At 41.1% G+C, this 23921-nt stretch overlaps 1 protein-coding gene across 1 annotated transcript in view; it reads left to right on the forward strand.

Annotated features, from left to right (window-relative positions):
• ZBBX (zinc finger B-box domain containing) overlaps nucleotides 1-23921 on the forward strand; it is a 350269-nt gene that overhangs the window by 214686 nt on the left and 111662 nt on the right. Inside the window, exon 14 of the mRNA XM_077488037.1 lies at nucleotides 5165-5331. Coding sequence (XP_077344163.1) covers nucleotides 5165-5331 — 167 coding nt within the window. The remainder of the gene's footprint in view (nucleotides 1-5164; nucleotides 5332-23921) is intronic.

Here is a 23921-nt window from a genome sequence, read left to right on the forward strand (position 1 = left end):
CAACACGTTTTAGTTCTGTATCTGGCCTGTCAAAGGTTTAATGTACACCTTTGTGCATTAAAAAAGCCTACTTTTTTCATAAATAAGCTTGATGTATCTCTATAGAGTAAAACTTTACAGTTTAAATTTATGTCCTGTTTTCCGGCTCATCTACATTTATAAGAGTAAAGGAGTCGAAATGAATATGAGTTAGAGAAATGGCACACTAGTGTCAACTGCCTGTAAAAAGCGCCTGAGAGTTTGACTGATAACTATTTTGAAGTAGTAAGTAGGTGTTACATCCGACAAAAAAGAAATTGAGGAATGTGCACTGTTATACGTTTAACACCACCATTGACATTCTGCGCATTGTGAAATAAGCCTGTTTAAATTTTATATTTTGCATTTAGATTTTATGTTTGTTCACAAAATAGGTTTATCATCTTAACTGATCCTGATAACAGTGCTTAATATTTGTCTTGTAATCATAAAAGATCCAAATAGCTTTTCCTGGGATTCTTCTTGGTTTATCACTTTCAAACATTTTATGCATTTGGGATACTTATATAAAATGTCAAATAGCTTGCATTTTTTGTTGACTACAGTTCCTTATTTGGTGATAATATTTATAACTAAAAATATAAAACAGGTAATGTAATCCTACATGTTTATGTTAATCTGGCCATAGACAGTCATATTTGTAATTAGTATGGTGAGCATAAGAAAATACATGAGTGCATCACTCAAGGGGGCAAGGGGAACAGTCAGCTCTCTCTTGCACAAAGATTTTTGGACTCCACATATGGTACATTGTTGTCATAGGTGAGGTTGCGTGTAGCCACCCAAACATATATATATATATATATATATATATATATATATATATATATATTTAGTGAACTTGGTTATGTTGTGATAAACATTTAGAGGCTGCAGTGGTCATGTCCCCTACAGTTAAATACTATCCCTCCACTTCCTAAATATAGCCTTCCATTGCCAATCATAGTTGCCTTATTTACCTACTTTCTCTCTGGCCAGCTTGCCCATACTATTTTAAACTGGCCATGCCCTCTAGGTAAGCCTGTGTGCAAAACATGTAAGGGTGAGCAGTATCTGCATGAAGATATCCAGCTTCCTCTGTCTTTTCTTAGCCAGATGGTACTTTCTGTAAGCCAGTGACTTGATGGACAAAATAGAAGGCTGCACTCAGTGTTTTGGGTGAGATCCAGCGTGCACACATGTCTTTGCATAGATGGGCTCTTAGCACTGTATTTTGTGACTGGAGCATCATTCAGTATGTACTTGCATAGAGGCACCAGTGGGTAAAAATTCAGTTTTTTGTAAAAATATTTTTGATGCAAATGCCATAAATGTAGGCCTTTTCTGTTGCCCGTGAAGCCTGGCTAAAATGCTCCCCATGTTTACTTTCCTAATTTCTGGCTTGTTTCCAGGACATGGATTACATCAAAATGGCTGATGATCCTTTTTCTTTGAGGACAACTAAACTGATAATCTATTTAGTTGTCCTCAAAGAAGGAAGCTCAGTACCCATTTTGAGCATCCTCTGTGCTTATTGTTCCATGCTTATTTACTTACATTCAGTTTATCTACATCATGAGAGGCTCATCTGTGATCCATGTATATTGTGAGCAGTGATCCATGTATATTGTGTAACCTAAGTGATGGACCTGTAAATGCTGTATACCACCCTAGTTATGTGCTAGAGGCTACTTAAGCCAAATACATACTCCAAAAAATGCATGCTGTGTCTACATGGATTACCATACTACAAGCTTGTGCAATATAACAATTTTTTTCTAGGATTGGGATGGATATTTTTTTAAAGATCATACATGCATTTCTGTGGTCAGATTGATTAGTTACCTGTATTGCACAGTACTACAGATCTCACCCAATGTCTCACTATTATTTGCGAAGTAGCATTGTGAATTTGTCTCCCAGAATATGGTTAATATGCATGCTTTGGTATACTTGTATAATCAACAATTTTACACTTGTTTCAAGGTGATATATTGTTCTGCAGTGATTCTTCTAGATGTATACCATTAGCAATGCATTTAACCTCCCTGGCGGTACGATTATTTCGGATTTTAGGTGCTAAAAGCGGTACCATTATTTTGCATGAAAATTTGGCGTTTTATATTGTAGTCCTGCAATTCTTAGGAATAACTCACTTAAATCTGTCCAAACCAGAGTCTAGCAGACATCCCGGGTATAATAAAGTTTGAAAAATGAAATCATAAATTATAATATAATAAATAATTATAAATAATTGTACCAAATAATAATATAACAATAATAAAAATTATTCAATAATGTAATCAAATCAAAAACACTGAAATTTGCTCAGTTGCAGAATTGTCGCTGTCATTACTTTTCAGTATTTGATGACGGATCTCCCCACAAATCGCTATCGCTCAATTCTGCGAGTGATTCCAATTTATTATCGCTGTTTTCTAGCTGGTCTAAAACCATTTTTGATGTAAAAGGACAGTTTTGGTTGCTATGGACAATCTCCAGTTTCCAGGCATAAAGAACAGTTTTTATTATATAAAACTGCATGCAGGACACTGGGCAGACCACTAGGGACAAAGGGGATGTGAAATATTTACATACAGCAATGTAATCTGTAAGATTACATTATACTGTATGTTTACTGTTTGTTTCACTTTTTGAATTTGGCGGCGATCTCCGTCCCCGTGCGTCGCAACGCTCGCAGGGCACGGAGATCGGCGATGTGATGCATCGAGCGAGACACGGCTCGCTCGTACAGCGGGGAGACAACGCTGGATCAGAGGGAGAAGGTAAGTAAACCTCCTCCTGGATCCAGCGATGCAGTCCCGAGTCTGGCTCGGGGATACCGCTTTTGGTATGAAAATTCCACTCCGAGCCAGACTCGGGAATACCGTCAGGGGGGTTAAAGTGGTTGTTAACCCACTTCTACTAAATGTTGCTCTCCTCTCTGTACCATTATAAGAAGTTTCCATGTGCCTGTGTTCTGTAAAAAATATGCCTGATTGTATCTGTATGAGCTCTGCTCTGGGAGCTCAGCTGATTTCTCTCCTGCCCTGTCTCTCCAGCTCGCAGCTGCAGTGGGCAGGGCCGAGCCCTCCCGCTGATGTCTGCTGGGGAGGAGGGGGCAAGAGAGAGATTACTGTGTGTCAGCTGAGCGGCGGGAATGGAGCTCATAAAGGTACAATCAGTCAGATTTTTTACAGAACACAGGCAGAAGGAAACTTTATAATGTTAGCGAGGATGGCAGCATTTGGTAGCAGATTTGACATCAGCGGGGAGGGGGATGGTTTGGGATTAGAACACAGGAGACACAGACAAGATACAGACACGAGAGCTTCAGCAGACGGAATCACCCAAACTGACTATGATGTCAGAGCTCAGCAGCCATGATTATTGTGGTGTGTTTGCAGAGGGGAGAGCATAGCCAGGCAGGATCAGACAGGTTTTTTAGGGTATACGGGAGGCCAAATGACACAGCACATGCGCTGTGCTGTATAACATGCTTTAAGGGAAAAGGATCTGTTTTTTTGGGGGGTTAACAAATGCTTTAATCGACGCAGTCCTGAACCCACCCATGAGCACATAGGCATATGAGGATTTATTTACTAAAGGCAAATAGACGGTCACCTATCAAAACCTGGTTTTGGATCGCAACTAAAAGTCCTCTACACCCCACCCCCTTTTCCCGCCCCAGTCTTTTGGGACATGTCACAAGTCCCAGAAAGGAGCTCCAAGGAATCACAGCCAGCTGCCCACAATACACATGCTGGCGCCAGGGACCCGAAGAACCGGTTTAGGTGAGCAAAGCACTGGACCCCTGGACAGGTGAGTGTCCTTTTATTAAAATTCAACAGTTACAGTATTTGTAGCTGCTGAATTTTTTTTAGTACAGAGATCCACTCTAATTAGGTCAGAGAAGCCCCAGTTTGGCAATATTTTCGTTTTTTTTGTACAATTGAAATGCTTTAAACTACTTTATTAAGGATTCCATTTTATTCAATTAATAGCAACCTTTCTGTGTCCCCAAATCTTTTTCTTTTTGCCAACAATGTAATGATGTATCATAGAGGGTAAACATACTTTAAAGTGTCAATGCATTAAATTATTACACTATTAGTGATTGTATATTAGTAGGTTTAGCCACAAAATCAGGTAAAAATGTACCGTTCAACATTAAGCACAGGTCCACGTATATTCACTCAACATTTGTCCAACAAATAAAGCATTCACTGATCTGGGAATAGTTGTTCTTGCATTGTTCTGCCCCCTGGAATGTTCATACAAGTCTGCTGGCTCTTCACTATTGGGGAGGCTATTAGAGGTGTTCCTCAAAAATAGGGGTATCCTTCCCAAAGCACCAGTGCCTGCAAGGGGTGGCTTATTGCCACCTACCTGCCCCCATGGGGGACAAGTCATTTGTCACCACCTCACTGGTGAAATAGAATGCAAATAAATAAAAATTCTAATCAAAGTAATGTTTTATGTTTCATATTTACCAGTATGTTCAAATATGGGTACTACATCCCTCATTGGGACTAAAACCAAATATGGGCTGCAGTGTTTACTGTTCATACCTGCATATAGAATGGGGAAGGGAGCAGCTTAATGCAGCCACCTCAACCCCCCCCCCCCCCATAAGAACTGTTTCTTTGGGAAGGTTTCTCCTATTTTTGTGGAACCTGAGTCAAAGTACCTACCCAATGCTGGAGGACATTCTGGCTGGTATCATTATGGCAGAGGGCTGCACAATCACTGTAAGTGCAGGCTGATTCTTTCTTATGAATTATGGGTACACATTTTTTTTTCTTTTCTGTGTAATTACCGCACTTGGTCTTGAAGCTGTAAAACAGTTTCAGCACCACGGAGAGCTCCAGATGATAAATTTGCCTGCCAGGTTAAAAGGCGTTTTGACAGTTCACTGCAACATTTGCCGGATGTCTACATTTGCTTGGTGCACATTCATTCAATTATAAATAATCTGGGTATGAGATGCCAGGCACTGTGCTTGAATTGGTATAAAATATTCACTGTCAAAGCCCTGTAGAAACCTGTATAAGTAGACTTCAAGGTTTGACACTAGATTGTTTATTTTCTGATTAAAATGTGTTATACTTCACTTTATATTATTATGTTTGTTTTACTACTTTAGGCTTACAGAGTCTGCAGATCAGAAACAGCCATTTGGTTCTGCCAGATTGTCTTCCAAGTCACCCGTTTGTTCTGTAGTGAAACAGAGAAGTGCGCCTTTTCGATCAACTTATTCTGTTGAAAAAGAAGAACCTGTAAAGTTTTTCCAGGATAAAACTAGTGTACAAGGTAGTATATTGCTATTATATAAATGGAATATTTTGCTTAAAAAGAAAAGTGCAGTTTGATTTTTTTTTTTTTTAAATCAAACATTTTCCTATGTATCTCATAAAATTTTTTATAAAAAATAAAGAGCGCTCCGGGCAGTCATTGGGTATCTATGGTAACCCACAGCCTATTTGGCATCCTCTTGACTACCGTACCTTGATTCCAATGCAATATAATTGCAGTGTGTTGAATGAATGAGAGCAGTGGCAGAGATGGATGCCAGAAGAGGGAAATATGTTTGTTGAGAGCAAAATAATAGGAAAAGCAACACAGGTGGAAGAAGAAAAGCAGCAAGAGTGCAGAACACGAAGTCTGAAAATAAGCAACAGAGGATTGTGCCTTCAAAAGAGAAAGCCATACACCATAAAAAGTCTGTCAGAATCTATGAAAAGGAAACTGAGCAGTGAATCATTCCCACGCAAAGGCAGACTGTATTTTTGAGGTCATGTTGATGCGTTTTTTTTTTTTTTTTTAGCTTTTTATACCCCTTGTGTCCACCCTAAATAAATGATTAGTGAGAAGAGCATATACTTCCTTATAAATTAGCAAAATTAAAAAGGAGTAGCACATACAATACAATACATCCAAATGTTATCTTTTATTCATAGCAGTTCAGACTTTGCAAAAAGTTTAGAATAAAGTACTCTAAGGGCTCGTTCACACGTGTTGATTATGAAGATATGTTTTTGTTGCGTTTATGAAGTATTGGAAAAGCTTCAACAATGCTTGATAAATGCCCATTAAAGTGTTGCTTTTCTAGTGGAAAGGGCTTAAAGGGGAAGCCCTTCCCACTAGAAAATGATCTGCTTTGAGGCATGGTTAAGTTGTGGTGTGATGGCAGACATTTTTTTTTAATTCTCTGTAAGATGGCTTAGTATACTTTGATCTCTCTGACACTTGCCTTGGTCCAGCTCAATTTTGCTGGAAAAAAAGCTTTACCACTGAAAATAATCCTCAGTGCCTCTGCTCCTACATGGCACTGTCAGTATTGCTGGCTGGGTTGTAGCTTTTGCCTGTACACAGAAACAAATGGTGTTACCACACGGCTACTCTGTAAAACCAGGAAGTGGCAAACTGCTCTGTCCTCGTTTCCTGTCATTTCCCAGTGCATTCTGGGATATAGGAACCTTCACTGCCTCTCCTCAAGTGCTCATTTAACACTTTATCAATTTTTCACTAGCACACCATAGCCCTAGGTGCTGCTAATGCCGCGTACACACGGCCGAATTGTCCGGCGGACTTAGTCCGCTGGACCGCATTACGCCGGACAATTCGATCATGTGTGGGCTCCAGCAGACTTTTTCATCATAAAGTCCGGCAGACTTAGAAAGTAGTTTTGCATCAAAATTTGTCAGCAGGACTTGGCTTTCAGCGGACAATCCATTCGCCAGTGTGCTCGTCCGGCGGACTAAGAATGACGCATGCTCAGAAGCAAGTACGAGAAGGAAGCTATTGGCTACTGGCTATTGAACTTCCTTTTTCTAGTCCCGTCGTACGTGCTGTACGTCATAGCGTTAGAAATCGCCGGAATTTCGGAGTGTCCGTGTGTGGCCTAGTCCGTTCATTAGAAAATCCGGCGGATTGTTTGCCGAACTAAGTCCGCCGGACAATTCGGTCGTGTGTACGCGGCATAAGGTGCAGTTATAATTTCATTGAAATCAAATGGAGGTGGCTGATAAGCATTGATGCCATATGAAAGCAGAATGCTGTCTAATTGAAGTAACTGATAAATTCAATCTATTATTATTATTATCAGTTATGTATTACTTTGTCTAGTCCCTATAGTTTAGCTAGTCTATCTATACGCCAAGCACATGCTATCGTTAATATCACAATACTACCACCATTGGCTATGAAATCAATACACGGTCTAAGATCAATTAAATCTCATTTATTTCCCAAGGAAATAAGAAAGCGTGCATAAAGTATCAATAGAAGTTACAATAATACATAGCATACAATCAGAATACAATATAAGCCTTATACTTATCCGACCCTCGTGACTGGACCTCCTGATGGAATCAGAGGCCGAACTCATTGTTGCAACACTTTTTGATAAACATACCTTAGCCATACCACACCCCATAGCCCATCCTACTTTGCCTGTGGACCAATCAGCGTCTCTGGGGCGTCTCCTCCCCCAGGCTAACAACCTCGGACAGTCCTGCCATACTTGGCCTCTGGGGGGCAGTGTCTGCCCATGAATTGCAACTGCTCCGACTGGGTTCCCATCTTGTGGTTCGATCTCGGACGCCCCTCCCGCTCATTAATTATCTTCTTTGTCCTTACAGACAGCCCGGCGCCATACTGTCTTTGAAGCTTTGTGCACACCAGGTGGGCTGAAGATAACTCCTTTGCTATGCAGATTCTGCCACATTCCTCTATACATTCTAAACATGTGGGACTGCAAGTATCAATATGGCTGAGTTTGGTTGTATCAACAGATGTGTAGAACTTTAGATATATAACATTACTTCTTGTTCACTTCCAAAACTAATGTTTAACACAATGCTACCACTCCTGTGTGAAAAGCACTGCGAGGTGCCCATTGTGATATTTATGGCAGGCGTAGAAGGGCATTTATAAGGCTTTAAAAATGCTGAACACATGCTGCATAAACACAGGGTATTGACATGTGTTAAGATATTTATTGGCTGACACAAGTTTTTTTTTTTTTTAAACACAGGCTTTAAATACAGCTTAGGTTTGTTTTTCAGGCATTATACAATACGCAGTTCAGTAAATGTAGCCAATTCATGCTTATCAAAAAAAACAATTGTTAATATGAGGGGAAAAAAGCACACAGGCCCCTTTCACACTGAGGCGCTTCTAAACTGCCAGTAAAAGACTCAGCCCATTGGAAGAGCCTTTTAGGTGCTTTTGAGGAGTTTTTTGGGAGCTTTTGAAGAGCTTTCAATTCATTTCAATGGAGAGGGGCATTTTTTTCACCGCCCTGCCAGCGCACTGCCCCAGTGTGAAAAGCATTCATTGATTTGAATGGAAATAGATTTTCATGAGCTTTTTTGAGGCACTTTTTTTTTAGCATGAAAGCACCTGAAAAGCGCCTCAGTGTGAAAGGGGTCTTACGAGGCTACCAGGTGTTATGCTTTAGTAAATTGAGCCTTTTGGTGGGTAAAATTGCTCATTCTGACAGTTATTTTTATACCAGATATATCAAAATAGGGAAAGCAGTAATATAATGTAAATAATACAATTACTGTATAACTGCGGATGACTAAGCATAACAAGGATACACGGGAGGAAAATAATATCAATTTTTAACTTATCTGGTATGTTTCTGGCAACAGTTTTAAAAGCCCCTTCAGTTTGTAGTGATAACTATAACAAAGTCTATGCACCTGACCAAAGCTAAGTGTACATTACAGCTTGGTATAAGATATAATAAACCAGGAATGATTTATGTAGGTTTTAATGTTCCTCACATTACCTCTCAGAACAAGATAAAAGATTTTCTCACATAGGAGTAATTGAAATGTAATTGAAATGCTGTACTCTTCAAAATTCTACTTGTGTTTAAAAACTCCTGAGAGCACAATGCATAACTCCTCTCAAGCTTACATAGTATGTTACTCAAAGGAGCCATATTCTTGTCCTAAATAAACAGGCAATGTCCATAAACAACAATAACTAAGGCTCCGGGGAGTCATGCTGAAATGACATGTAATGAACAAACAATAAGGCAATCTTACCACTTCTAGAAAATTGAAATATTCTGCAGATATTAAAGGAAAAATATGAACCCATTGTGCAAATCATATTCATAACAAACTCCATACTAGCATAGCTATTTCCAGAAGTAAAAAAAAAAGACAATCCCCATCTGCATTGATTGTAAAGGTGAGCTACCTTGTCCCCACACAGACTTTTTCCTTGATGCTTCTGAACTCAGCCTTTATCTTATCTGTTATCAGTTTATTTCTGCCATTCAACATCATCCTGTGGGATACAAGGCAATTCAATGGCCTCTCCATGCATGTTTGGCAAAACAGCGGTAATAGCAGAATTCCTTTTAAGGCTGGGTTCACACTATTGTGAATTGGATGTGGTTTTCTCCGCATCCAATTTGCAATAGCAGGAGATTGTGACCGGCTCTCTATGGAGCCGGTTCACATATCTACGCAGCGGCTCCGGTGCGATGTGCATCTTTTGGTCCATTTCAGGTCTGAATTCAGGCTGAGAAAGGACCTGAAACAATGAACAGGGACGCACCGGATTCCTGCTGTGAGCCGCTGCATGCCCATATGTGAACCCAGCCTCACAGACCATTTGATATTCATTGGAATTGTTCTTCTTGTCTTAGGAATCCAGTGAAAGAATTTTTCCGATTCCAACAACTTCTCAGCTTTTACTTCCTGTTAGGCCATCTTGCAGAAGCCTTCACTTCCTTGTTGCATCACAGAAGGTGTGATTGGATGTTTTTTTCACCACTCAGGACCATACCTCTCTCATTGCAATAATACCTTCCACCCACTTCCTATACAATCTGATTGCACAATCTCCTTTAGATCTCTAATTAGCTCTGTAGTACACGCTGAGAGCCACGGTTTTATACACATCATGATGACTGTGTGCCGTTACTAATTGTATCGCTGACCTATTGACTGGGTGACTACACTTACCCTGTCTTTGGAGTTCATGATTCTGGTGGCTTTATGGGAGTTACAAGTTGCGTTCTATGATTGGATCATTTTTATTCACCATCAATGTTTGCAGAGCGATTCTGTGATATGTTGTGATTAACAGATGCCTATTTATCATTACTTTCTGGTAAGCAGATTGGATACACATTGGGTGTGGTGTGTCTTTCCATACACACTGAAGCTGGTTCCTTCATATCTATCCCTTCTTGAAAAGATTGATTACCTGAAATAGCGCTGCATATGGACTTTTATTTATAATGCCGCGTACACGCGACTGGTTTTCCCATCGGAATAAACTCTGAAGGTTTTTCCGACGGAGTTCCGTTGAAATTGTCTTGCATACACACGATCACACCAAAGTCCGATCGTTGAGAACACGGTGACGTAGAACACATACAACGGAATTAGAAAACGGATGTTCAGTAGCCAATAGCCTCCGTCTCGTACTTGCTTCAGAGCATGCGTCATTTTTGGTCTGTCGGAACAGCATACAAACTAGCGGTTTTCCTGATAGGAATTGGTTGTGTCAGAAATATTTAAAACATGTTCTATATCGAAGTCTGTCAGAATTTTCATAAAAAAACATCCGATGAGGCATACACACAATCGGAATATACAATGAAAAGCTTCTGTCTGACTTTTTCTGTCTGACATTCCACTCGTGTGTACGTGGCATTAGAGTCTACATGCTATGGTGCCAATCATTGAAAATTGATCACACCCAATGTACTGACCCTCTAATTTCTTGAGGCCTTGAAATGTCAGGAAAGTACAAATACTCCCCAAATGACCCCCTTTTGAAAAGTAGACAGTCCAAGGAATTTAGTAAGAGGCATGGCAAGTAATTTTTTTCCACAATTCTAGGGAAAATTAAGAAATTAGTATTTATTTATTTTTTTATTACACACAATTGTCATTATGACAAATTATTTCTTACACACAGCAAATGCATACTTTCAATTACATCCCAAAATATATTCTGCTACTCTTCCCGAGTATGGAAATACCACATTTTTCACAGCTTGGCCACATAGAGAGGCCCAACATGCAGGGAGCACCGTCAGGTGTTCTAGGAGCATAAATTACACATCTAATTTCCTAACAACCTCTATTACACTTTTGAAGGCCATGGAGCACCAGGGAAATTGAATTACCCACAAAATGACCCGATTTTGGAAAGAAAATACCCCAAGGTATATTCTGTTAGGCATGGGCTACAGATAGGTAATTGGGTACTCTTATGGGCTGGTGACAGGTACTTGGATACTCTGATAGGGCTGGTGACAGGTACTCTGGTATTCTTATGGGCTGGTGACAGGTCCTCTTTATTACGAGGGGGGCAATCAGTGTGATTGGTGGGCACTGCAAGCAGTAACAAGCTGTTACCACAATATCCTCCTCACACACAACCGGTGTGCGAGGAGGAGAACCCAGTAACAGCTTGTTACCACAGTTTGTTTACATTCTGTGAATGGCTATTATTGGACACAGCCAGCCACGTGGTAAAGAGCCAATTTCTTTACCATAATCGGGGATGGGCTGTCAGGGTGTCGAGCCTCATCCCCAATTGCCACTCTGCGTGCCCCTAGTGGCGTGCACAAGTGCATGTGACCGGCTGTGATTGGACACAGCCAGTCACGTAGTAAAGAGACATTTTTATTGTCTCTTTACACTGTTCTTGGATGGGCTGTGTCCCTCGGGACACGCCTCATCCCCGATTGTCACTCTGCAGGCCCCCGGGGGCCCAGAGGAGCAGCTAGAACGGAGGATGTCATATGATGTCCATCCGGGATGGGAGGGTGTTCCTGCCAGCGTCCTTTTACTATGGCCTGGTATGGAACTGGTTAAATATTTCTGGAAAACATAAAGGAATTTGCACAGAGATTGTACAAATCAGATTGCATAGTGTATGGCCATCGTTATACAAGTACATATGAGGGAGTGGATGGAGACACTGAGTTGTCAGGCCCAGTTCACATCGCCACATAGTGAAAACTCTCATTCCAAAATGCGTTTGTTTTGGGTGTTTTGAAACTTTTTCACACACAGAGCAGCCCATTCATTTAAATGGGCTGCCCTATACAAAACAATCGCCCTAGAGAAGCGCCTGAACTTTTTTTGCAGCAGCAGAGTATGGTGCTTTACTGCAGTTTTTGGTGCGTTTGCTGCACTTGGGGAGCCTTTAAAACATGTAATGACTACACAAGCACTATGCACATTTGCAGCTTTTGTGAAATGCATGGCAAAGTGCACATTTTCTGTGTAGGTTGTCATGTGTTTGGAAACACACAGATGTGAATGGAGTCTTGTTCTTGTGTAAAAGCACAAATTTCACTTTCAGGTTCTATTCACACCTAGCGTAGTGGGAGCGCATATTTTTTGGCTTGTTTTTCCAGTGACACACAGAGCAGCCTGTTGACTTCAATGGGCTGTGCTACACTTGGCAAAATGGCTCATGGGACATTTTTGCATGCTTTTTGAATGCATTTGTCTCCTGATTTTGTGTATTTAATTCTGTGTTTGGTGTTCCATTAACAATTATTGACACAAAGCTCAACTAGGTAATTTTAGGTGTATAAATGTGGCCATACACTATATAATCTGATTGTACAATCTCCTTTAGATTTACCAAAACTATATAATAGGAGGACACGCCATCTATCCAATCACTCTGTATCCAATCGGCAGTCCCTTGTACTACATCAGGGGTGTCCCAAGAGCTGCATATGGCCCCAGAGAGTTTAGCATGCAGCCTGAGCCCATCTGAAGGGATGCTGGGCAAGCCAGGCAAATGCTTGCATGGAGAAATGCCGGGGTTGCTGTGAAAATGTATTTGGTTGGTGAAGGTGTGCTAATAAGGTCAGCTGGTAAACTCCTTTCTGTGTCGTACTAGTTTGTCTGACTGTATACCAGGGAGTCTCTAAAGTGTTCTGAGAAATATAGCAATGGCGGAGGTAAAAGTACATTTAGGCGGCTCTTCAGCCATTTTTTCAACTTTTCATCTATTAAATCTTCTGCCCTTGTTGTTTTAACTTTGCGTAGTAAAACGTTTTTTTTTTTTGTCTGCCAGTAAATACCTTATACAGCCCACTTCCTGTTTCTTGTCTGGTCATTGGCCTAGACTCCGAATCCCCTCAGGGGACCGTGAATGACTCCTCTTCTGAGGTGTCAAATGTGGGAGAACCAGCTGGTTTCAATATCTTGCTGAATAGTCCACTCCACATTTATGCTCCCTTATCTAAGCATTTGGGTTCGCTAAAGCCTCCTTAGACTGTGCATTTTTTTTCCTGTCCATTTATTGTCGGAGAAGCCTTTTTTTGTATCTGAAAAGATACTATTGCAATAATGGCTTGTGAGTTCCTTTTTCCACAAGGTTCTTAGGCAGTTACTGGCTTATAAACTAGTCAAATGCACAACTGCTGAGATGCCTGTGGTGGTTTGTACCTATACAACCTGGGAATACCAGATGCTATACACTGTTCTGTGCACATTGTTGCTAAACACAAACAGCTAAACGCATGAGTACAGAAACGCACATCAGCGGAGGATAAACTTCCTTTCACCATGCTGAAACTCCTGGGTAGTCTTCCTTTTACAGTAGAGCAGCCATTTGAAGTTGTTTGGATAATTTATACAAAGAAATTCTAGTGGGAAAGGTATCCCCTTTTTTCCATTTAAGTAAAGGAGTACATATATTTTCATTTTTAAAAGCGCCTTCTTTTGTGCCAGGGGCATCGGCCTACAGGCAGTCACGATGGCTTCCGCCATCAGGTTCAGTAGGTAATCCTCAGAATTAACCCCAGGGACAAAAAGAGGTCTTGGGGAAGAAAACCTACAAGATACTGTAGCCTCCTTATCAGGAGGCGCCCCGCTAGCTCAATAAGGGAAATTCTTCTCATGGATCTGACAGGAAGGCGAATGAAGGACTTCCTCAATAGCTCCAATCTGGAGTTCCAAGAGCTCCTGTCTCCTCATTTTTTCTCAGATCAAGCGTTCCTAAGGATCCAGAGAAAAGAAATCTTTCTCTCCGCATGGAATTTATCCGATCAATAGTCTCCTTCCTACAGGGGGGTGAGCTTTTGGCGTCTATCAGCATCAAGGATGCTTATCTACATGTGCCGGTCTTCCCCACTCACCAGGAATTTCTATGCTTCGAGGTAGAAAATCTTAATTTCCAGTTTGTAGCTCTCCCTTTTCGGGCTAGCTACTGCACTTCGAGTGTGTATAAAGATCCTGGCTTTTCCCTTTGCCAGGTTAAGGGCTCAAAGTATAGTGATACTAGCCTACTTAGACAATCTACTCTTGATAGGTCAATCAGTAGCCCTTTTAAACCAATGTCTGGTTACCGCAGTCAGCTACCTGGAATACTTGGGTTGGATCCTCAACCTAGTAAGATCTTCCTTGAAACCATCAAGGAGATTGCAATACTTAGGGCTGATCATAGATACAGTCCAGAAAAGGATATTTTTGCCCCAGGATGGAGTCAGTTCCTTGGGGCTAGGTTCCCACTGGTGTGATTCTTCGTGCAATTTGGGACTGAAGGGTCGCATGATGACCCATGATTCCCAATGAGTGTTGTTCATGTCTGTTGTGACTTCAGGTCGCATCGGCTTCAAAGTAGTCCCTGCACTGCTTTGGTCCCACTTTGTTGTGACTTGAGGTCCATGAACCTCAAGAATACACAGGCATTGCTTCAGTTCGCAGAGGAAAAACGCAAAAAAATCGTGCGACTTTGGGGACACAGTAGTGGAGACATAGCTTAAGGGAACTGATTTGGTTGGTCAAAACAAAAAAGAATCCTTCTATTTTTGCATGTGTTTATTGGGAAAGATGGTGGCTTCTTCAATGCCATTCCTTATGCGCAGTTCCATTCAAGACTGCTGCCAGACAGTATCCTGTCAACTTGGAACAAGAAGGTCCAAATTCTGAACGTCCCGTTGCATTTATCCTCCAAAGTGCATCAGAGCCTCAATTGATGGTCGATCCTTTCTACCAGTTCCCTAGAAAGTGGTAACAGATGCCAGCCCATTGGGCTTTGGAGCAGTCCTGAAAGAAGAGTCTGTCCAAGGGACATGGTCCAGATCAGAGATGACCTTTGCCCAACTATATTCTAGAAGATTCGGGCAGTACGCCTGGCCCCCGGAGGCCTGGACGCTCAGACTACAAAATTGTCCTGTCAGGATCCAATCCGACAATGACCAATCAATCACCCAGGAGGCACGAGAAGTTGTGAGGCCCAGAAAGAGGTGAATTATTTTTTTCTATCTTGGGCGGAAAGCAACATTCCTTGTCTATCAGCAATTTTCATTCCGCGAATGGGAAATTGGCAAGCGGACTACTTGAGTCGCCAACTACAGTTTCCGGGAGAATGGTTCTTCACCCCGGCATTGTTCTGTCAATATGCCAAGGATGAGGAGTTCCGGATCTGGGTCTTTTGGCGTCCGGGTTCAACAACAAGATCGGCAACTTTGTGTCAAGGACAAGCGATCCGATGGCATACGAAACAGATGCCTTGGTATTTCCATGGGATCAGTTTTCACTGATCTATGGTTTCCCTCCTGTTCTGCTTTAGCACCCTCTTTGCAGGATCAAGCAAGAAGGGAAGGAGGTGATTCTTGTGGCCCAGCATGGCCCAGGAGATCTTGGTTTGCTGAGATCATAAAGATGGTGGTACGGGACCCTTGGTCCCTACCACTGTGGCCAGACCTTCTTTTGCAAGGTCAGGTATTCCATCCTTCCTTACAAATGCTAAGTTTAACAGTTTGGCTATTGTGACCCACATTCTAAAATAAGACCATGGGCTGTCAGCTTCAGTAGTTTCTACTTGCTTCTCACTCTCTGGTTCGTAACTTTATTCAGGGGGTAACGCAGATTAATCCTCCAGTTTGGTCACCCCTGAACCATTGGGACTTAATTTTAGTCCTGTCGGCTCACAGAAGCAGCCTTTTGGTTCAATACGGTGATATTCCCTTGGTTCTCTTGGCGGGGAAAAAATCATTTTTCTTTATTGCCATATCTTCGGCAAAAAGAGTATCAGAGTTGGCTGCTCTTTTTTGTAAAGAGACATATTGATTTTTCATAAGAATGAGGTTGTATTGCAGCCTCATCCTGAATTCCTAACGAAGGTAGTATGGGGTTTTCATTTAAACCAGGATATTGTTCTGCCTTCATTTTTTTTTCCATAACCTTGTTTTTGTGGAAGAAAGGTCACTAAATTCTCTTGATGTGGTGAGAGCGGTCAAGGTCTATTGAAAGTGACCGCTCAGATTCATAAAACTGATGTTTTTGTTTGTGTTTCCAGATGATCCTAAAAGAGGACAGGCATCATCGGAATCTACTATTTCTAAATGGGTTACATAGTTACAAGTGATTGTTCAAACTTATGGTTTAAAGAGGAAAGTTCCACCTTTTCATATTAAAGGGCACTCCACCAGGTCTGTTGGTGCCTCTTGGGCAGTGCATTACCAAGCCATGGCTGTGATCTGAAAGGCCGTAACTTGGTCTTCAATCCATACATTTACCAGATTCTATCAAGTAGATGTAAAAAATTATGAGTATGATTCCTCTAGTCTCTTGGTGCCTTACAATTGTGTCTCCCTCCCTTCAGTTAGCATTGCTATGGGGCATCCCACATAGTAACTACTATGGCTCTGTGTCCCCTGATGTATGAAAATAGGATTTTTTAAAACAGCTTACCTGTAAAATCCTTTTTTTTAAGTACATCAGGGGACACAGAGGTCCCTCCCTCCTTGGTGTACACGTATATTGCTTTGCTATAAAACTGAGGTGCTCCCTGTAGTGGGAGGGGTTATATAGGGAGTGCACTTTTTAATTAAGGGTGTACCAGTGTCCATCACCTGAAGGTGGCCTATAACTCACATAGTAACTTCTATGGATCTATTGATGTACTTCAAAGAAAAGGATTTTACAGGTAAGCTGTTTTAAAAAAATCCTATTTTTATTACACATTATGTGAGCAGACTGCAGTTCCTCTTTAACCACTTCAATACAAGGCACTTATACACCTTTCCTGCTCAGACCAATTTTCAGCTATCAGCGCTCTCACACTTTCAATGACAATTCAAAGTCATGCTACACTGTACCAAAAAAAAAAATATATATATACTTTGGTTTCTCACAAATGGAGTTTTCTTTTGGTGGTATTTAATCAACACTGGGTTTTTTATTTTTTTGCAATATAAGTGAAAAAAGAGTGCAAAGTTTGAAAGAAAAAAAAACACTTTTTTTTTGTTTTTATTGTAAAATTTTTCTTCATAAATTTGGGCCAAAATGTATACTGCTACATATCTTTGGTAAAAATAACCCAAATTCATATATATTATTTGGTCTGTGTGAAATTTAAGTCTACAAGCTATGGTACAAATCATTAGAAAATTTATCACACCTGATGTACTGACAATCTATCTTATTTCTTGAGACACCAACAATCCAGGACAGTACAAATACCCCCCCAAATGGGCCATTTTTGGAAAGTAGACAATCCAAGGTATTTAGTAAGAGGCATGGTGAATTTTTTGAAGTTGTAATTTTTTCCCCCACAATTCTTGGGAAAATTAAGACTTTTTATTTTTTTAATTTTTACACAAAATTGTCATATTAATAAGTTATTGCTCTCACACAGCAAATGTATACTTGCAATTACAGCCCAAAATACATTTTGCTACATATATCTGCTACATTTCATTCCTACCTATCACACTTTTGAAGGCCCTTGAGTACCAGGACAATGGGAATTTCCACAAAATTATGCAATTACCCAAAAGAAAACACCTCAAAGTATAATCTATGAGGCATAATGAGTCTTTTGAACGGTTAATTTTTTTTCCAGAGGTTTTTGGGAAATGTGGAGAAAAAAAAATTAAAACACATTTTTTTTTTTTACATAAAGTTGTCTATAAGATATTTCCAACACATAGCATGTACATAGCAAAAATGACACCCCAAAATACATTCTAGTACTCCTCCTGAGTATGGCGATACCATGTGTGAGACTTTTTCACAGCTTGACCACATACTGAGGCCCAACATCCAAGTAGCATGTCCAGGTGTTCTAGGAGCATAAATTACACACACAAATTCCTGCCAACCTATCACATTGTTGATGGCCCTTCATATTTTTAATACATAGCATATACAGTATATACCAATTACAAAACAAAATACGTTCTTCTGTGCAAAGAGTAAACAAAAGATTACCTGCGGTTTTAGTAGTGGTCACAGAGGAGAGCATATAGGTATCAGGCAGGGATGTGGTCAGCAGCAGCAAAAGGATTGTCCATGCAGCAGGCAGGAATACTGACCATAGTACAGGCAGCAGGCAGAGACATGGTCAGTGCAGCCAACGTATTGTTCCAGGCAACAGGCACATGAAAAGTCCTGGGTCAGGGCAGGCAAAGTATTGGTCCAGGCAACAGGCAGGACCATCAAGTTTAGGTCCTTGGTCAGGAAAGAATGGGTACAGGGGTAGAGGCTTCTTCCACCCAAATTGCTTTGAAGCCTCCTGACTCCAGACCCTGTTCTGGAAATTACAAAACAAAGAGAAAACTAAAAACTGTTTTTCTCAACTTAGAACACTATTCTGGAGCCCCTCACATATGTGAGATCTCTGTGTAGCAGGATGAAAAATCAGTCCAAGGGGCAGGAAAAAAACATGGTCAACAGGCCAAGGTCAGTGCAGGTAAAAGGCAGAAATAGATGGTAGGCAGAGGCATAGTCGATAGTCCAGGATCAGTTCATGTGAAAAGCAGAACCATGGTGGATAGACAATGCAGGCAGAGGCATAGTCGATAAACAGGCCAGGGTCAGTTCACATGGAAGGCAGTCATATGTTTGGTTGAGGCACCAGGGAAATAATCAGCACAGAAATTGAAAACGAGGAAATGGCAGTCTATTAGAAATTTGGGCTAGTAGATTACGAGAGTGTGATAGCTACTGAAGCATTCTCCGATGCATAGGCCAGGTTGGGAGGGACATTGGGGACAATGGAAACGGGTGTCTTTCCTAACTCTTTTGCTGCACACCCGACATTTTTTTTTTGTTGTAACTCACTGTTCCGCTTTCTCTTCCTCACACTGGATCGGTGTGTGAGGAGGGAAACCCGGTAACAGCCATTACTCCTGGTATATTTACACTTGTGACAGGCTGTGATTGGACACAAACGGTCACGTGGTAAAGAGCCAATTTCATTGAAAAAACACATGATACAAATGGCATAAATTGCGTTGCAGTTCACTGAGCAATATGTATTTGATCCCCTACCAACCAACTATAATTCTGGCTCCCACAGATGGCTACAGTATGTGCTCATGTGGTACACAGATTAGACCTGTCAATTTAAGATGATGCACCTAACGACAACTTGTATAAAAGATTTACAGAATCTTTGTTCCATTCAAAACTCACCATCACAGGCAAGACCAAAGAGCTAGCAAAGAATGTCAGGAACAAGATTTTAGACCTGCACAAGGCTGGAATAGGCTACAAGACCATCAGCAGGAAGCTTGGTGAGAAGGAGACAACTGTTTGTGCGAGTATTCACAACAGAAGAAATACAAAATAGCCATCAATCACACTTGGTCTGGAGCTCCATGCAAGATTTCGACTCATGGGGAGAATGATCATGAGAAAAGTGAGGGATCAGCCCAGAACTACACAGGAGGGGCTTGTGAACAATCTCCAGACATGAGACCAAAATTGAGCTCTTTGGCATTAAAGGAATTGTAAACCTACGACCGTTTTTCAGCTTGATGCATTCTATGCATTAAGGTGAAAAACATTTTTTAATGCAGCAATACACCCTTGTCCCCCTTATACTTACCTGAGCCCTGAAATTTGCATGACAGAAATTAGCAAACCAGCTCCGGCCGGTGTCTCGTGTCCTGATTGGATAGATTAATAGCAGTGTCACCATTGGCTCCTGCTGCTGTCAATGAAATCCAATGACACAGGATTGTGGACACAATGGACACAAATGCTAGACTCGGGAGTGCGCTCACAGGGTAACCCCCTCAGGAGAGCGCTTCTTATAGAGGGTTATCTGATAAGAGGAGGAGCCGCCAGAGCCGCAGAGGGACCCCAGAAGTAGGTGTCCGGGGGCCACTCTGTACAAAACGAACTGCACAGTGGAGGTAAGTATGACATGTTTGTTATTTTTAAAAAAAATAACGCAAGCCTTTACAATCACTTCAACTTAACTCGCCATGCTTGGAGGAAGAAAAATGCTGACTATGACCCTAAGAACACCATCCATACAGTCAAGCACGGAGGTGGAAACATTTCACTTTGGGACTGTTTCTCTGCTAGAGGATCAGGCTGATTTTGCCACATTGAGAAGCCATTGGACGGGACCATGTATTGTAAAATCTTGGATGAGAACCTGCTTCCCTCAGCCAGAACACTTCCAGGATGACAGTGACCCAAAACATACCACCAAGGCAACAAAGGAGTGGCTCAAGAAAAAGCACATTAAGGTCATGGAGTGGCCTAGCCAGTCTCCAGGCCCTAAGCCTATAGAATATTTATGGAAGGAGCTGAAACTTCGAATTACCAAGTGACAACCAAAAAACCTTAAGGATTTATAGAAGATCTGTGAAGAAGAGTGGACCAAAATCCCTCTTGATAACTGGTAACTAACTACAAGAAACATCTTAGCTCTGTGCTGGCCAACAAGGGTTTCTCCAACAAGTACTAAGTCATGTTTTGCTTGGGTATCAAATGCTTATTTTACTCACTGCAACTCAATTTATAACATATGTATTATGTGTTTTTTTGTTTTTTTTTCTGTATTTTTGGTTGATATTCTGTCCCTATCATTTAAAATGTATCTATGATAAAAGAAAAAAAATATGGATCCTTCATTTCTTTGTAAGTGGGCAAACTAACAATCTGCAAGAGATCAAATAATTTTCCCCACTGTACTTTCCTATCTATTTACTAATGCTAGCAGCATAAGGATTACAAATAGTCAATGTTGACTGAGGGAGTGAATTACTGCTTTAAATGATTCAGTGTCACGTTGCAGAGGTTGCTTGATGCAACAAAACTTCAGTTTTTAACCAAAAATGTTGAAATAGTGTAAGTAGACTGTTGTCCTTAATAAGTGGATTCCAGGGGGGATTTTTGCACTTTCTACCCATCAATCTGGCACAACAGCACCTCACCTGTCTTCCCCATTGCTGTTAGCCTCTCAATTATGGTGATTTACATCCGTACATGGTGCCATTGCTTTAGGATATAAACCCTTCCCTTGGTCACTGGCACCCATACCAATTGCCATTGTTTGCCCCAGGCTTATAGGCTAGGAAATAGCTGCACTTTAAGCATATCCTGAATTGCTACTGAAAATCGGGTTCCTGTTATTAGCGGGTTTATTTACAATATGTCTGCTGAAATTCAGTTATTTTTTTCCATGAACTAGTAACTGGTTGTGGAGAGGTTTTAAAGATGTGCATACCATCTGACTTATATGGTATATCTGCTGTTAATGTAGAAAATAAATCTCAAATGCTACTTTTATTCCCTTCTACCTAAACTTTATAAAGTATGGAAGTGTTCCAGAGATGCATTACACCATTTGTATCGAGAAAATGCAAGTGGAACCACAAATGGATGCTCTTTGCTTTAAATATATAACTTCTGAAGCAAGATAGTATTTTCATGCATCAGTTATACATTGAATTAAAGGTTTTAGGTTAGGACCAAATAAATACTAACAAATGAATATCTCAAAAGCAAGTAAGACTTCAGAGGTCGAATGCACAACTAGTTAAATCACATTTTTATTACAAATTGCATAAAATCCATTATCTTAATTGTATAGTACAGGACACAGGCTTGATATTCATAGACCTGGGAAAAGTGTGTGTGTATGTCACTCAAGCTCTATAGGGAGGGGGTATGTGGACTGTGCATCTGCTGCTAGAGTGCTGATAGGGGATGGAGCCCATCCTGGATCCAGCAAAGGTTCAAGGAAGGAAAAGGTGACCCCTGAAAGTCACATATTTATAGTGTCCTGATACAATAAATGGAGTGGCAACCTCAGCCTGGACTCCGACCAGGCAATGCCCCCAATGCATTTCACTCTGGCTCCAGAGCTTAGTCATGACTAAGCTCCGGGGGTGGAGTGAAACGTGTTGGGCACATGGCCTGGTCGGAGTCAAGGCTGAGGTTGCCACTCCATTAATTGTAGCAGGACACCATAGATGTGCGACTTCCAGGGGTCATCCTTTCCTTCCTTGATATTCTTAGACCCTGGGTTGTGGGCTGGTATCATTTAGGTGATTGAACACTGGCAAAGCTAATGAAGACATGTGCCCTGGGCATCACCAGATAACCCTCCCCCACTTTGTGAGTCCTCCATCTTTGCTAGTGTCCTAAGATGATGGACCTCCTCTCACTTATGGAGAAATCCCTCTTCACTTAGTTTATTATTTTACTTCAGATTCTTCAATCAACTCTTCAATCATCACTTCAGTGTCTTCTAATACATCAATAAAATCTGTGTATCTGGTTCGGTGCAACCTTGGTAAAACCTTGGGAGCTGTACATGGATCCCACCATATGGATGCCCTGTAATGGTATTTCAGGTACTTGATCTTGCTTGGGCACTTACCTGAGTACTTGCTGCAATGCATGTAGTTAGCTGCAGGGTGCTATTCAGCTCCAGGGCAGTGGTTTATTCCTATGGAACCTAGACCCTAAAGAATAGGATGAATAACCCCATTGGGTTTTTGTACCGAGAACAGGTTTGAATAAAATTCTTTGAATCTGTTTTGTCCAAGTGCAGATGCACAAACTCGCTGAGACAATGATGTTTCAGGCCATTTTGCAATTATCACTGTCCTTGAAGAGCCTTTGGTTTACTTGAAAGAAGAAAGTAGTGAGGGGGTAGAATTTTGAACTGTATTTTGTACCCACTTGAAATCTCTGATTAAAGCCACATGTCTGAGATGTCTGTGACCCAGAGAGAGGCAATATGGTGCTCTGTTATGCAGAAGTGGAGGCTCTTGCGGAGGTTTGTTTTGGGATATTCCACTGTGAAAGTAAAACCATTCCTCCCATGACAGCTTTTAGGACATAGTCAAGTGCCTCCTCTTGAAAAGGTATAAACTGAATGTGAGTAAATAGGCACCAAGTCTCCTTCTTTGAGGACAACTAAAGAGATTATCACTTTAGTTGTCATCAAAGAAAAAAAATCAGCCGCCATTTTTTTAAATCCATATCCTGGAAAAAAAGCCAGGCAAGTAAACACGGGGAATATTTTAAATGCATTGTAACATAACTATTTGTAAATATGCTGCAACTTAAAGCAGTGCCCAATTGTCAAATGACATCCAGCCCCGGTGATTTTGTCTGGGCAGTGCAGCCATGTTGGAGCAGGAAGTCTATGGTATTGGAGAGTATTTCCAATGTCTAGAAGCAGTAGCAGGGCAGGCATAGGGTCCTAGAAGCCTTGGGCTCTGGGCAGACATGTGAATTGCCCCAATAGGAATGAGTTGCACATCATAAAAGGTAATTGCCCCATGCCACCAGTGTGCTGTAGTAAACCAGAGGGAGGGCACCATCAATGGAATCCAAACATAGACCACACATGTCCACAAGCTTACCTTTGGAAGGAAACATTCCTTATTATTCAGACATCAGTGAGAAGGATTTCAACAACCAATATTTCGGTACTGTGCAGGAAGGCAACACAGAAAGTGACCCAGCTCAATCCTGAAATGTTAAAATAATTCTCACTGTTGTGAGAGCCAAGACTTACTACTAAAATTAGATAGTTGGAAAATAATTTATGATCACCCAAATAGGGGATGGTCACTGACTCAATCCACAGTAGATAAAGCGAGGCTGGCCAAATTTCTCTATCAATAA

The sequence above is a fragment of the Lithobates pipiens genome, unplaced genomic scaffold (assembly GCF_037356315.1).
Source record: "Lithobates pipiens isolate NorthernLeopardFrog02 unplaced genomic scaffold, aLitPip1_a1.2 Scaffold_18, whole genome shotgun sequence".
Taxonomy (NCBI): domain Eukaryota; kingdom Metazoa; phylum Chordata; class Amphibia; order Anura; family Ranidae; genus Lithobates; species Lithobates pipiens.